The sequence below is a fragment of the Nanorana parkeri genome, unplaced genomic scaffold (genome assembly GCF_000935625.1).
Source record: "Nanorana parkeri isolate BGI_ZX_2015 unplaced genomic scaffold, ASM93562v1 scaffold1289, whole genome shotgun sequence".
NCBI lineage: Eukaryota > Metazoa > Chordata > Amphibia > Anura > Dicroglossidae > Nanorana > Nanorana parkeri.
Window position 1 is genome coordinate 245,633 of NW_017307557.1, and position 14,652 is coordinate 260,284.

A 14,652-nucleotide genomic window follows, 5' to 3' on the forward strand; every position below is an offset into this window, starting at 1 on the left:
GTAAGAAACTGATAGCTGACAGAAACATTAGTCATGTATGCGGTTTACTAGGAAAAAATATCACCATACTAAAAGATTATCAAAATAGTCTCATGTTTGGGTCAACTGACTCTATCGGAGTTATAAAATAACATAGAGACAGGAGCAAAACACCAAGTGGAAAGTGTATTGCCCAAAATAACCATGCAGAAGCCATCTGGTCTTCAATAGTAAATTCTGGTGTAGTAGTATACGAAGAGACCGCACTATCCAAAGACTTCCAATACTTCAGACTTTATTGAAATTCACAGCAAATCCAGTATAACAGTGAATAAAAGTGTATACAGCAATACCAGCACTGCACGCCCCTAACCAGCTACAACCTCTCACATGTTTCACCCATAAGCTTATTCATAGAGGTCTATGAATAAGCATGCCGGTGAAACATGTGAGAGGTTGTAGTTGGTTGGGGGTGTGCAGTGCTGGTATTGCTGTATACACTTTTATTCACTGTTATACTGGATTTGCTGTGAATTTCAATAAAGTCTGAAGTATTGGAATTCTCTGGATAGTGCGGTCTCTTCGTATACTACTACATTCCAAGGTGGAGAGGCACCTATTAACCAGCACCTGGGGCGGCTAAGGAATTGGAGCCGTGAGATTTCCTTTGGCTCTACAGTAAATTTTGGTGGTTGCTATGAATTACTGTGATTTGGAAGTAAGGCTTTGCTTCTGTCTCCTGTTAGCCCACCCCCAGCAAAATACTGATTTGGGCTCCCTCTCCACTTCCCCGCTGTAGGAGTCTACTCTGACTGAGCTTTAGTGTCGGGTGTGTTAAAGCTTATCCATGTGGATGATGACACTGCACCACTATGTGTAACTGCCCTGAGCACTGTCATATGGGGGAGATCACATGCTCCCCAATTGCTCAATGCTGCTTTGGAAGACTATAAATCGCGTAGGGAGTGGACTATTAGGAGGCACTGTCACCTTGCCGTAAATGGACAGATGTCCAAAAGCAAATGAGGCACTGGACTGGAATATTTCTTGAATTTTTCAAAGAAGGGGGGTGCTATCACTGCTTCAGCCCAATGGCTTAAGTTAAGAAGCTCTTGTGCACGAATCAGGAAACCCCTATAAGAAGGGCGAACACCCAAATCGGGAAATCCAAATGTAACCGGTAGAATGAGAGCGCCAGGCCAAGAAAGGTCCACAATCTTTTAATCATTCAACTGATGACAGCAAAAACAATAGAAGATAGCCAACATGTTTTCGGGGGCCACAATTCCCCCCTTCAACAGGGCTAAATGGAAATAGCAACGTTTTGGATGGACTCAAATAATGGCTTCTAGACTGACTGTTACAAATGCATTGAGAAGACCAACTGGTCAATAAAGATGTCAACGAGGACAGACAAAATGCAAAGGAAAAACTTTGCATAGCATTATTTGAGTCCATCCAAAACTTTGCTACTATTCAGTCATGATAAAGGGGGGGGGGGAATTGTGGCCCCTGAAACGCATTGGGTATCTTCTGTTGTTTTTTCTATCAGTTGAGTGATTAAAAGATTTTAGACTTTAAGCTTTTCTTGGTCTGGCACTCTCATTCTACCCGTTACATTTGAATGGACAGGTGTCAGTGCCTCTTTAATTAGTCTGTATAGTCTCAATTCATAGAAGCATAACGCATGCACTATTTTTATTATAATGAATAATTATCTCATTTTGAGAATTTTTTTACATTTACTATAGGGTTTAATACAAGGATCTGTATGTCATACATTTTTGTGGAATTCTTTTTGTAAAAGCCAGTTCACACAAATTATCACATTGGGTTTTTGCTCCTACAAACACTGCTAGCGTTAACAGGGAGTTTCTATGATGTGTGTACTGTAAACAACAGAAAAAGGAACCATTCCTCATAGAGATAAAAGGAAGAGGTATGCAATAAAATGCAGATTTAAGCGATATATAGGCTTTCTATAGTTAAATGACTTATTTCATGTGAACAAAATAATGATTCCACATCAATGTGATTATTATTGTAACATAAAAAATGATCAAGAGATAAAATAATGAAAGACTGTAAAAAAAAAAAAAAATACGGTGAAGTGTTATAATTATCTATCAGGATTAACTACTTAAATTACCTTGCACAGTGATATTTATGTAATTGCTCTTTTGCAGTTCCGGTACACTAGGAAGCTCAGCCACACAAGTATAAACTCCCGTAGCATTATAACCTACAGATTCCAGGTTTAACTCAGACCCATTTGCAATGTTTTTTCCATCCTAGAAGACATCAAAAATACATTTTCAGTTCAAAGATCTGTTGCCTTGACATGTACATTAGCCTGGTCAATAGTATAACAGTACGGCTGGTTAATGGAACACTGTATGGCTTTTAAGCTAGATGTTTACTAACTTGTTTCCAGTGGATCACAGCTGAAGTTGATGCATTCACATGACAGGAAACCATCAATTTACTTTGAAGATCAACAGTAAAAGGGGACCCATGAGACAGCACAGGAGTATCCAGGACTAGAAAAAGGGACAGAGATTTCACAGTATTATAAATGTTTGAAGAGGTGAAGATAATTGTAGTGTTTAAAGTACATGACATAAAACAGTTATGCATGTTAGTTGTCAAATAGTATTTAGGTAAACAACAATGGGATTTTGTACTCCCCGTAAAACCACTTTCTTGGAGTCCATTGAAGGACACAGGATGTCCCCCAATCATCCTGTAGGTGGAGGTATAACCCAAAGGAGAATTACTTCCTGTGTCCCTCAAACACATTTAGGCAAAAGTCTCAATTCATGTTCTTACATTCATTTTTAAAGGATTCTCAGCTCTACTCTCTGAAACACTTTGGCCTGTGAATAAACTGTATACACCTTTTGACCTTCTTCCAGTTCACAAAACATGTGACTTTATAGCTGCAAATATGATTTGTATCATATTTGGAACACATCAAAAACACGGCAAAAACGCAGCACCACTGCACTGTGTGTGCAGAAACTAATGCGGATCTGGTCCGCATTTGGTGTGAACAAGCCCTTAGGGCAGGGGTCAGCAACCTTGAACACTCAAAGAGCCATTTGGACCCGTTTCCCACAGAAAAGAAAACACTGGGGAGCCACAAAACCCTTTTGACATCTAAAATGAAGATAAGACGTCATATATCGGTTATTACCTTTATGCTATGTATAGTATGTATATAGGTATATGTGGGCTTAGTAACACACTGGACTCTGGGCTTAACTGAGACCCTGCAGAGCACACCATAGATCCTGCACAGCCCATCTGAGACTCTCTATGGTGGGCTACAATGGACATACTCCTGTCACACCCCCAGTTATGCGGACTATTTCGAATGTAAATGCCAAAAATGATTGTTTCAACACAAAATTGTTTTTTTCCACAATTTGTTTTTTATACTGTTTTTTTGAAATAGTAAACAAGATATTAAAGAAATTGGATGAAGGTTTTAGAGCAGAATAACAGTTTTAGTAGTTACATAGAACCTTTTCATAGATATCTCTACATCAGACAAAAAAGAGGAACAACAGAGGAGGAAAGGGGGATTTGGCTCCAAATCAAAGCTAGTCCCTCTAAATGAGGGAAAGTTGGGAGGTGTGTGGTAAACAACGAATGAATATAATTGTATAAGAAGAAGGATTACAGGTAATTACACATAGTTTGGACACTTTAAATAATGCATGAGTCCTTCAATTTACTTCCTAAATTAAAAAAATAAAACTGAAAACTGATTTTCGTTATGACTTTGCATTCATTATCACTAGATGGTGCTGCAAAACTAAGTTATAAATGATGTATTTTGTCTCGTTCTTTTATATTCATATTTGTGCAGTTTTTTTACAGGTACACACATTGACCTGGACATCTTTAGAGGCTGTTTTTCAGCCAGCATTTTATTTGGTTGGGATAGATGTAAAGCAATCTATGTACGTTTTGAGTATCAAAATAGGATGTCCAGTGTATGTTTCTTTCAAATTCTGCCAGATGATGGGGGTTAAAGGAAAGAATGTACTGACTGAAGTAGATACATTTCTGTGTTAATTTCGTCGATGAGAAATTTTCTTCATAGTTTTCGTCAGCTGCATTTTTCCAGTGACCAAAACTAAATGAAAACTAAATAAACACGAATGCAATTTTAGTTTTAGACTTATTTTAGTCATCTGAATTGTTTTAGTTTAGTTTTGTCAACTGAATCGCCAGTAGAGAAAATTGCAGTGTATTTCCACCATAGGTTTAGTCCTATTAACTTAGCTTTTATTTAGTTTTCAACATGCAGCTGACGAAAACTAGGAAGTACATTTTTCATCGATGAAATGAACACTGCTCCATATACTAATAATGGAGTTAGTGTGGGCAATGTAACTGTCAAGTATGCTTTGCACCTGGCAATACTTTGTATGTGCCCTTAAACAGCTGTTCACTGTTATCTTTTCAATATTAAATACTACCCATATGACATCATTGATTACCATGCTCTCCAACTCCAAGGTTCCTACATGGAGCAGCAATCCTTTAGGGCTAGTTCATACCAAGCGCGTTCCAGGAGCAGAGCAGTTACTGAACGGATCAAAACTGCGTCCAGTGTATTCCAATAGTATTTTGGACTCTAGTTCACACTGCAGCGTTCAGTTCCAAAGCATGTAAAAAAAACTGCAGTGAGCCCTATTTTTCTGCCTCTGGAACGCATGCAAACGCATCATTTTTTTACAAAAACGCAGCAAACCCCACTGCACTGCGTGTGCAGAAACTCATGCAGATCTGGTCTGCATTTGGTGTGAACAAGCCCATAGACCTTAGTTTCATAACTAACGTCTAAAGGTTTGCTGCTCCATCCACTAAGTATTCATTTACTGGGGTGTGAAAATATTATGACCTTGTATCATCCTATAATTATTCTTGTTTACCCTAAACAAGTGGCGATCTAATTGACTTGGAAAGGTAACAGAGAGTACAGACTGAAAGGAAGCCTGTATCTAGGGTATATAGAACAACTTTATAAGTTGTTAGCAGGTGCTAGTTGATTTCACTAATGTTAGTAACTTTAAAATACTTTCACAACACCACAAGAGCCCATGGTTTCTTATGAAACCTCTCCAGGGTTGCAGGAAACCCCAGGACAGGCACTCAAATATTAACCTGTCCTCCAATGACTTGCACGCTACTGAGACCAAGCTCCATCTTTATTCCAAGTCAAACAAGTTATAGGTGGTCAAACAATGTAGGTTTTGATCACTTTTACTATAAACAAAATGACTGTCAAAAAAATACTGCCCTAAAGTTAGCAGTGATTCTTACTTCTACTTTATATGACTTGGATGTTTCAATGCTTGAGGCCCTATTTACACTTGTGCATTGTGGCAGCGGACAATGTACCTGCTCTATTGTGAATGGCACTCAAACACTCTGTACAATACAGGACTATGAGCAGCAGCCATGCCTTGTGGTGTATTGCATCGCAAAAAAGGCTCGTGCAATTTGTGTCTGTTGCAATCTGTTGTTTGTTAATTTATGTTGTGTTAAGCCAGTTCATCCATTTTGAATTGCACTCAATTCAACGTGTGTTAGCACACAACAACAGATTGCTACACTATAAATCACCCCTGAACTTACAATGCTTGTGTTTACTAAGCCATTGAACCATTACCCACCCAGCTAAAGCCCACTGTTGTCTCCTCTATGAATTTTTTTTCCATAGAAAACATTATGATCTGTATCTACTTGCAAATACATATTGCATCAAGTTGGAAATGCTTGTGTGAAAATGTCTGTCCTCATTATATTTTAGCAGCTTAATAAAGTGCGCAAAATTACAACACAATTTCTTTGAGTTTGTTTTCCATAATAGGTTAGGTGTTCAGTTAGGCAATGGCTAAGCACTAGGGGAGGAGTATATGGAGGATACTTATTTCGGTATAAAGCTGGCCATACACTGTTATACTTTTTTTTGTTCAAGCTGTGGGCTGAGTGAAAAAAATATAGCAGATTCTTCCATTCACGCTAAACAGTGTGGATGGACAAATCTCCTGCTGGGCTATTGTATTTTAACAACGGTGGACGTGCTGTGTCCGAATACTGTTCACCTGAAAGTTTTCCATCCGCCTCCTTCGATATTCTGACCGAAGGATGCCAGACGAAAGGCTGCCAACAGGGCCACCCACTGAACAAATTTTGCACAGTGTATGGCCAGGTTAACTGCTAGGGGTGCTGCAGGCTTTTAACTGTACTGGGAGCACTGTCCCTATCAAAACCAAAGTCTATATAATAAAAATGTCTGCTTACTATTCTTAGTTAATTCATAATTATCCACTTGGTATAGGTCACATGTTTATAAGGACTTGGTTACAGAACCACTTTTCCATTTTGCTGTTGAACAATTAGATTATAGAAGTAAACAAGTTCATGTTCTCAATTGCAGATGTTTACCAGTCTTGGGATGCAATCCAGTACAGCCCAGGCCTCATTGTTCACATGTTTATTGTGGCTATTTTGGCACTTCCTATCTTTCAATGATGTTTTAGCATCCAAAGAAAATGTTTGTTATGAGCAGATTCACTGTTTATTCTGTAACCGTAGGAGCAGCAGCATGAATTTCCCTGAGCAATATAACACATGTAAGGAATTCAAGAAGCAATGGGTAATAATTAATATAGTTGATGAATAATAGCAGTGGAGTAAACAGAGGCAATAATGAGCAATTTACATTTCTGCTTCATGGAAATGCGTTATAATGCGCACACTGCCCTGTGGTGGGTTGTGGTGTCATTCATTTTGAACGTCACCTAAACAAAATGTTGCAGTAGTGGAGAATACCCTTGACAACAGTGTGTTGTGTTAAAAAGGGGTCAGGTACAATTTTTGGGGCTGTTGCAATGTGTTGGCACTCCACTCATAATGAACAGGCTATGTTAAAGTGTGTCAACCCAAACACATTTGTTTCCAGTTTTAGATAGCGTAGGGAAGGATTAGAACTGCTGTTTTTACTGCTATCTGGTGCGCTGTTAAATATATTTTCCTTAAAGGGACACTAAACTAAAAATGTAGCTTGTTTTTCCATCACTCGGCTGTAGATCCTCAAATCATCTCTAAATTGGTGCTGACACTGTCCTTCCTTCTGGAGGGGGCTACTTTTGTTCCACATGGTCCCTGCGTGTGTTGTAAAGTAGCCACCGCTCCAAGCTCACTCCTGTGACGGATTACAATCTCACGGTTAGTTTACTATTTTATATTGAGACTGTAGTCCATCACAGGAGTGAGCTTGAAGTGGTGGCTACTTTACAACACACACAGGGACTATGTAGCCACCCTCCAGAAGGAAGGACAGTGTCAGTATGAATTCAGAGATGATTTGAGGATCTACAGCCGAGTGATACACAAATAAGATACATTTTTGTTAATAGTTAAGATACCTGAAAAAAATTTTAGGTTTATCTCGAGTTCAGTGTTACTTTAACTTCCTGTCCTGCTGACAACAGTTTTACCAGATGGGATGTGAGGAAAAATCTGCAAAGGGACATAGACAGAAATAAAAATCAGCCAGGGATTCTAGCCTTCCCCTACTTTACTTAAGAAACGCATTTTTATTTATGTTGCTGTTGGAGAGTTTCCTTCAGTTTCTGTCAGGTAAAATATTGACAGCAAAACAGGAAAAGAAAGTAAATCTCTCTAAAGGAGCTCCAGATAGCAGCAGGGGTTCTACTCCTTCCACATTCTATCCAAAACATAACACTAGTTAACACATGTTCACTAACGCACTGCAACACCCCAGATGAATGTGAATAGGTCCTGAGGGGCATTGCTGGTTACATTTTAATGATGATGAGCCGAAATTCATATTCAGTTTGTGTTTATGAAGTCGGTACATCCATAGTTACATAGTATTTGAGGTTGAATAAAGACATAAGTCCATCAAGTCCAACCTATTGTGTGTGTGTGTGTGTGTGTGTGTGTGTGTGTGTGTATAGTTCCATGAGTGTTCTCATTCTTAAAAGTACAAGTATGGTCTTGTCTACTTACAATGAGGTAAAACACCAACCACTATGTACAAAGTGGAAGATTTCTTATACTCTGTGCGGGGAGTGGGGTGGCACAGTTATATTTTAATAATGTTAATACATTAAAAAAGAAAACACATTTCTAAACATTAAAAACGACACCATCATGAGGTAATTAGTACAATTCTAGGGTACACTTTTAAAAAACAAGAGCATACATGTCAAATAAATTAACTTACAGTGGACATGGAGACTAGTCTGTTCTTTCCATTCCAAACCAGTTTCCAAATCAAGTGATTTACAAGTATAGACCCCAGTATCTTCACGTGAAACCTGCCAAGAATATGGTTCATCTTCTGACAAAAAGCTATCATCACCTTCCTGGGAACACATAGGAGGGCTTAGACAGTCAGAGGTATCCAAAATATGTATGTACAAAGCAATTAAAGGTTTTTTTTTGTTTTCTTTTCCAGCATGCTTAACCACTTCAAGACCAGGTGTTTAGACCCCCTTCCTGGCCAGGCCATTTTTCAGTATTCAGCGCTGCGGTACTTTGACTGACATTTATTCCGTCATGCAACGCTGTACTGAAATAAATTTTACACCATTTTTTGGGGACAGATAGAGCTTTATTTTGGTGGTATTGAAAACGGGCGCCCGGGGGCGTGTCTGAGCGGACGTCTACAGACGCCCGCTCAGATCTAGAGAGCTCCTGGCCGGCCGTTTTTTTACTACGGCCGGCCCGGAGGTAGTTAATAAATGTTTTGTGTACAGAAAAATTGTATAACATGAAAGTACAGTAGAAAATATTGCTGTTACTCGTAATTATTCTAATAATCTGACGTATCACTGTATACCTAAATGCAGTACCATTACTAAGGATATGATAATCACCTTTAATTTGCTTGTGGTTCTGGTCTTCAAATGTTGACAACAATTTACAACCATTGGCAAATAAATGCATATATTCACAAAATGTCAAAGCCATTTTGAGCAGTGTGAAGAAACAAAAGAAAGAACATAGAAAGGATCATCGTTCCACCTCCATATTTAAAGCTGATCTACAGTCTGCCTATAAATGGTCAACTGGGAGGACATGTTGCCCCTGGGCCGCTGCTTCTACTATTTATTTGGGCCAGTTGGCAGCAGTCCAGAGTAGAGATACTCTGCCATTTTCAGGGTAAAGGCAGCTGTCTAGCTGTCTCCCATTAAGAGATGTTTAACCTCCCCAAAATGGAGCTTCAACAAAGCTGCTCAAAGCTTACCATAGGCTTTGCAAATGCTTTAGCACACTGCTCTCATGCAAGCTGAAACCCACATGAACAAGGCTTGAGCATCTCGCTGGTGAACAAGGCTTGAGGACATGTGCAAGCTCCGCTCTTACAGTATTAAAGCTTGTTCATTTCTGTTTGGACAGGCCATTAGTCTATGGTCAGATCTGGAGCATGCACTATGGTTACTAGGATGTGAAGATGCTGCACTGCCCTGCCCTGCATAAGCCAGAGAGTAGAAACCCCAAGAATACCTACATACCTCCTAAATTTCTGAGATGGGAAAAAGGGACGCTTGATAGCACAAAAAATTGTTGGTTAAGGACCTACCACTGCCACACCTCCAATTATGCAGACTGATATTTTGCTTTTTGGTACATGCTGAAAAGTTAATCTACTACACGATTTCTTGTGAAATCTGTTGATAAGATATCTGCACTTGAGTTCCCAGGTCTGCACAACTTCAATGGACATTATGATTGGTTCTCATCCACTCTGATGGATTTTTATTTTATATTAAAGACAATGCAACAAGCAGTGCTGGAACACACAACGGGTAAGCAGGAAAACTTGCAGTGACCAAAATAGAATAAGGACTTGTGGCAAGGAGATTTTGTAGTTGGAGTATGCGCAAACTGCTTCTGACTCTCTGGTACCAACTAAAACAAAATACCAGTTTTGCTTGGGCTGAACCTTTAAGAGGTTTACTGCACTAGTAGACCGAGCACCCTTTTGCACTTTTTTGTGTGCTGTGATGTTTTGTTCACAGGGGTTTTGTAACAATGCATGCACTACGGAGCCTCAAAAAAAAAGGTAGTACGACATCAACTGTGATACTTGGTAAAAACGACTAAACTCTACAAAGATACTTGAGCTTGACCATGCAGTTTGCTAAAATAATTTTAATACATTACTGACCATTTTCTCTAAGTTGCACTCTATAACTAGCACTTGCATGTGTTTTGGTTGTTGCATTTGTCAGTCCTTACCTTGTGCAGTGTATATGTGGGTTGTGGATTTCCATCACCCTCGCAGGATAGTTCCACGGTATCTCCCTCCTTTATCATGTCAGATTGGCCTTTGAAATATACTTTTATTGAGGTAGTAGGGTCTGTAGAGAAGGAAACCAATGTCAGATGTCAGAGTCAAATAACAAAGTGCATAACACAACACTTATTTGTAAATTACAAGAAATACATGGGCAATGTGGCACATCTCAACATAAGATGGAGATGATGAAATGAGGCTGTCATCCTGTTTCATAGCCCTCACTCTTATATTAATAATATAAGATAAAATAATATTAAAATGCCTGTTTAACATCCCCAGTCCCCAAATAAGCAAAACGAAACCACAAATGGGAGGAGAAGGCTTGTCACACGGGTGGACCTTATCACCTGCGGTGTGAGGTAGTACATTAAAAGCCATCGCCAGCATGGCAAAAAGGTACTTGACTGCATATACTGTAGGGGGAATTTATCATAGCAATTGCGAGTGTTTGAACTTGCACGGAATATATTTGCACCAGATTTATGTTGCTAGTGTAATGCTGTTGATAAATGAGGTTAAATAGACTCCAGGAAAGAAGACTCGTAACTCCAGGCAAAAAGCTGTCGCATCTTGAAGAAGTGGTCATGGGGACTTCTTAAGTTGTGAGTGTTTTCTTAGGTGATGCTCCAGTTTCAGACAGCCCAGAACAAGTGCAGATGAAAAGAGGTGCATAAAACATGCAACTGAAAAAGATAGGGCAAGCTCTGAAGAAAACAGGTGCAAAACACGTGCAGTGGGAAAAGTAGTGTAAGCTCAGGTCAAAACAGGGGCACATGTTGAAAGACAGATTTGCACATTAAAAAAAATGATCTAAGAGGCTAAAACTGTCGCAATTGCTTTGATAAATTCCCTCCTGTATATGGACTCATTCCTAGAACTCATAGATATCTATAGATATTAGGTGCGGACAGATGCAGACAAATGTGCTTGGACTGGCAGACAGATCAATCTCTAGGGAAAAATGGAAGGAAAAGAGGGGTGCCATCTCCTTTTTGAAAACATGTCCAAGTCCCTCCATCGCCGGCTCCATTCCAACTACGAAATCCCACAGCTAGTTTATTAGAGACCGGATCTGCAGCATACTCGGTCGCATTTCTGTTGCCACACAAAGATCCACACTTGTGAGCGCAATTGTTTTAATTTGTTATTTCTTAGTAAATGGAACTATTACAATATGCCGGTGCGCTATTCTATACTTTTGTTATTTAGTAACTTATCAGGATGTTACTATGAAAAAGGCCATCCTGCTCTGCAAATACTGTATCATGGAAGCACCCTGTATTAAACTGTCAAATAAAAATATATAACAAAGAACACTTACTTTTAAACAAATACAAATAAAATTAACAAACCTCATTATAGTGTCCCTGCATGGGAATAATGGGATCTGAAAAGCTTTACAAGCCCTTGAAATGGATGCATGCACCATACACATTAGATCAGCCCTCTGTTCTGTACAGCTTCTCATTGTCAGGGGTAAATAATTAATGCAGCTCAAAAAGAACCGTGCAGTGTTTCTTTTCTGCTTACTCGTTTCCCATTCTTGCTTATAGCAATTATATGCTGGGTCTATGTGTGGTATATGAACATGAAACTTTTATGATACATATAGGTTTCATTTAATTGCATTGTTGTGAGAATTGTTTTATCTTGAAATGAATTAAGCTTGCTGAAGCACTATGTATCGTAAACAACTGGCATTTTTTAAACAAAATCGTATTAGCACCTTTTGGGTTTTTTAATACTTTGTGCCATATTAGTGCTGTGGCCTCTTTGCACCAATTTCATGTCTACATACTGTACATGCACTCCAGTAATGGCATTTTGCAGTGTGGGCTTCCTGGTGGAGACAACAGTGGGCCATACCTGCATAATATTTGTTAAAATGGGGACTTGCAGTCTCCACCAGAAGCCAGTGTGACAACCCAATAGCACAACAATGAAACATTGTCACCTCATAACAGCAAGTGCCGTAACAAGGGCAGACTTTCATAACAGGATCCTCAGGTATTTTATTAAAGAAGAAGATTGAAAAATATTGAAAATGACTTTTGAAATGATGATGTTAAAGCTTATATGAAGATTAAGTGATTAGGTTTCCATATACTTTAATGCTCAACTCCAGTCAAAAAGTATTTTTTCCAACCTCTCCCTCTCACGCACTTCTAACTAATCCTGCTAGACTTTTGTTTCCCCTTACCTTCTGAAGTCAGATGTACTCACTTATGTTTCCTCTCTAGGTCCCTCAGACGCAGTGCCTCACCATTTCTCGGAATCCAAACTGCGAATCCAGCGGTGCGGTGCGCTGATCTCAGCCCTCATCTGGATCCTGAGAGGACCCTAACCAATGAGCATCCCACAGGTCAAAAAAGGACCCAAGAAGAAAATAAACAGAAGAGGAGATGACTTGGGGCTGGGGCTTTTAGATCGGGATTTTTTTTTAATCCAGTGATTAGATAATGCTGTGTGGGAGGGAAGGGTGACATGCAGGGCCGTAAGTACCATGAGGCAAGTGAGGCACTCACCTCAGGCACAGCTGAGAGGTGCCGGCAGCCAGGGCCAGCCTGGCTGCTCCCCCTCACCCCTGTTGCCATAGCAACAGGCCACTGACACAGCCGCAGCTCAGCAGGGAGAAGAGGGGCGGCACAGGCTCCAGCTTCTCCTCGGATGCCCACTGCTCTCGCCCACCTGTATGGGCAGAGGCAGTGTGGATCCGATGAGAAATAGAGCTCTGAAGCTGGGGGAGGGAGCAATCATCCAGGATGGCCGAGCAGTGAGGAGAGAGAGAGCCGCTCGGCCAGGATCTGTCAGCCAGCAGCTCTCTCTCTTCTCACCGCTCGAGTGCTCCCTCCTCCACCCCCATGCCCCCCTCCCCCCCCCCGCGCCGGCTTCAGAGCTCAGGATGGTAGAACGGAGGATTGGTAAATATCAGTGATATATACCGATCTTCTTTGTGCAGAGCAAACACTGGAGTGATCAGTTATGAATGAACAGGAAGTGCTTTGCATCACTTTCTGTTCATTCATGAGTTTCTCACTGGGTGGAAGCACTCACTATAGGCTTCTACCCATTGATAACTGGATGATAGCAAATATTTTACTACCTCCAGTTTCTGAAAAAATGGGAAGCTTCTATACTGAGTGCTCTCCATTAATTTAGAACAGAGTCTGCAGAAAAAGAGTGAGTTGTGTTTAGGTCCCTGATATGTCCTTGAAGCCCCCCCAACAGTCAAAAATAAATAAAACACACACACACACACACACACACACTCTCTCTCTCCTCTCTCCTCTCTCCCTCTCTCTCTCTCTCTCTCTCATAATGTCTGTTATGGCAAATCACGCTCATTACAGCTTAGTAAATTGAGTGTTCTAATAATAAAATATACTCACAGTGCACTGTGATATTTTTTCTCTCAGACTCCAGCATATGGTCCCCCATTGGCAGGCTGTATGAGACATCGCAGTAAAAGAAAGCACTGGCATCAGACTTCTGCACAGGGGCCAATAAGATACTCTTCACTGTAAATAACCCCGTGGATTCTGTTGTGGAATGAGTTTTGATATCAACAGCTATGAACAGAGAAAAACAGAAGATTATTCTATAAAATAGGAATATGATACAAGTCACACTTTATTTTCAAAGGAACGGAAAACTACAGGTGCAGAATAAATATGTATAGTGAATAGTTCCTGGCATGTTTTTGTTTTACAGGTGCTGCGTTTAGTTTGAAATCAATATTATATATGGTTGTAGTTTTCTAGTTTTTGCTCATGAGTACAGTTTTCCTTTACAAGTGACCAGACTGGAACATTAAAGTGTTTACATTTTATTAACAAGCAGTGAAAAAGCATAATAAAAAAATAGCTGTATAGCTGTAGTGTGAGATCTAAGGCACTGCTGCCTCTGACTGCTAATCTTAGGAGATTTGGAGTGAGATTGCAATGTCACTGCCTTATTGCTCACTGTTCTCTTTGCTTGAGGCTCAGACGTGAGAAGCAAAAGCCCTGCCTTTAGTAAGATGGCCACCTTCACTAAGCGACATGCAAGGCATGGTAAACAAGTAATGTAGAAATATCAGATCCAGGGAGATCCTAAACAATGAGGTGACTAGTCCTTTGCTCTCTACCTGCCTTAAAATGGGCGCAGCTTCCAGAGTTCAGTTTCTTATTAAAACAAGCCATCGCTGAACTCTATACATGTATGTACCGTAACAGCTTACATTCCCTGGGGTGGCAGTGGAGCAGAATGCACCCCACCACCCAACACTGCTTCCTGCACCTCTTATACACCGTTTGCCCTCAAGGTGCTGCCCCCCCCCC

General features: G+C 40.1%; 1 protein-coding gene across 1 annotated transcript in view; it reads right to left on the reverse strand.

Annotated features, from left to right (window-relative positions):
* MCAM (melanoma cell adhesion molecule) overlaps positions 1-14,652 on the reverse strand; it is a 77,476-nt gene that overhangs the window by 15,914 nt on the left and 46,910 nt on the right. The window contains exons 6-10 of the mRNA XM_018569107.1: positions 13,723-13,902; positions 10,273-10,394; positions 8,252-8,393; positions 2,404-2,519; positions 2,129-2,270 (exon numbers count right to left, since the gene is read on the reverse strand). Of these exons, the coding sequence (XP_018424609.1) occupies positions 2,129-2,270; positions 2,404-2,519; positions 8,252-8,393; positions 10,273-10,394; positions 13,723-13,902 (702 nt within the window). The remainder of the gene's footprint in view (positions 1-2,128; positions 2,271-2,403; positions 2,520-8,251; positions 8,394-10,272; positions 10,395-13,722; positions 13,903-14,652) is intronic.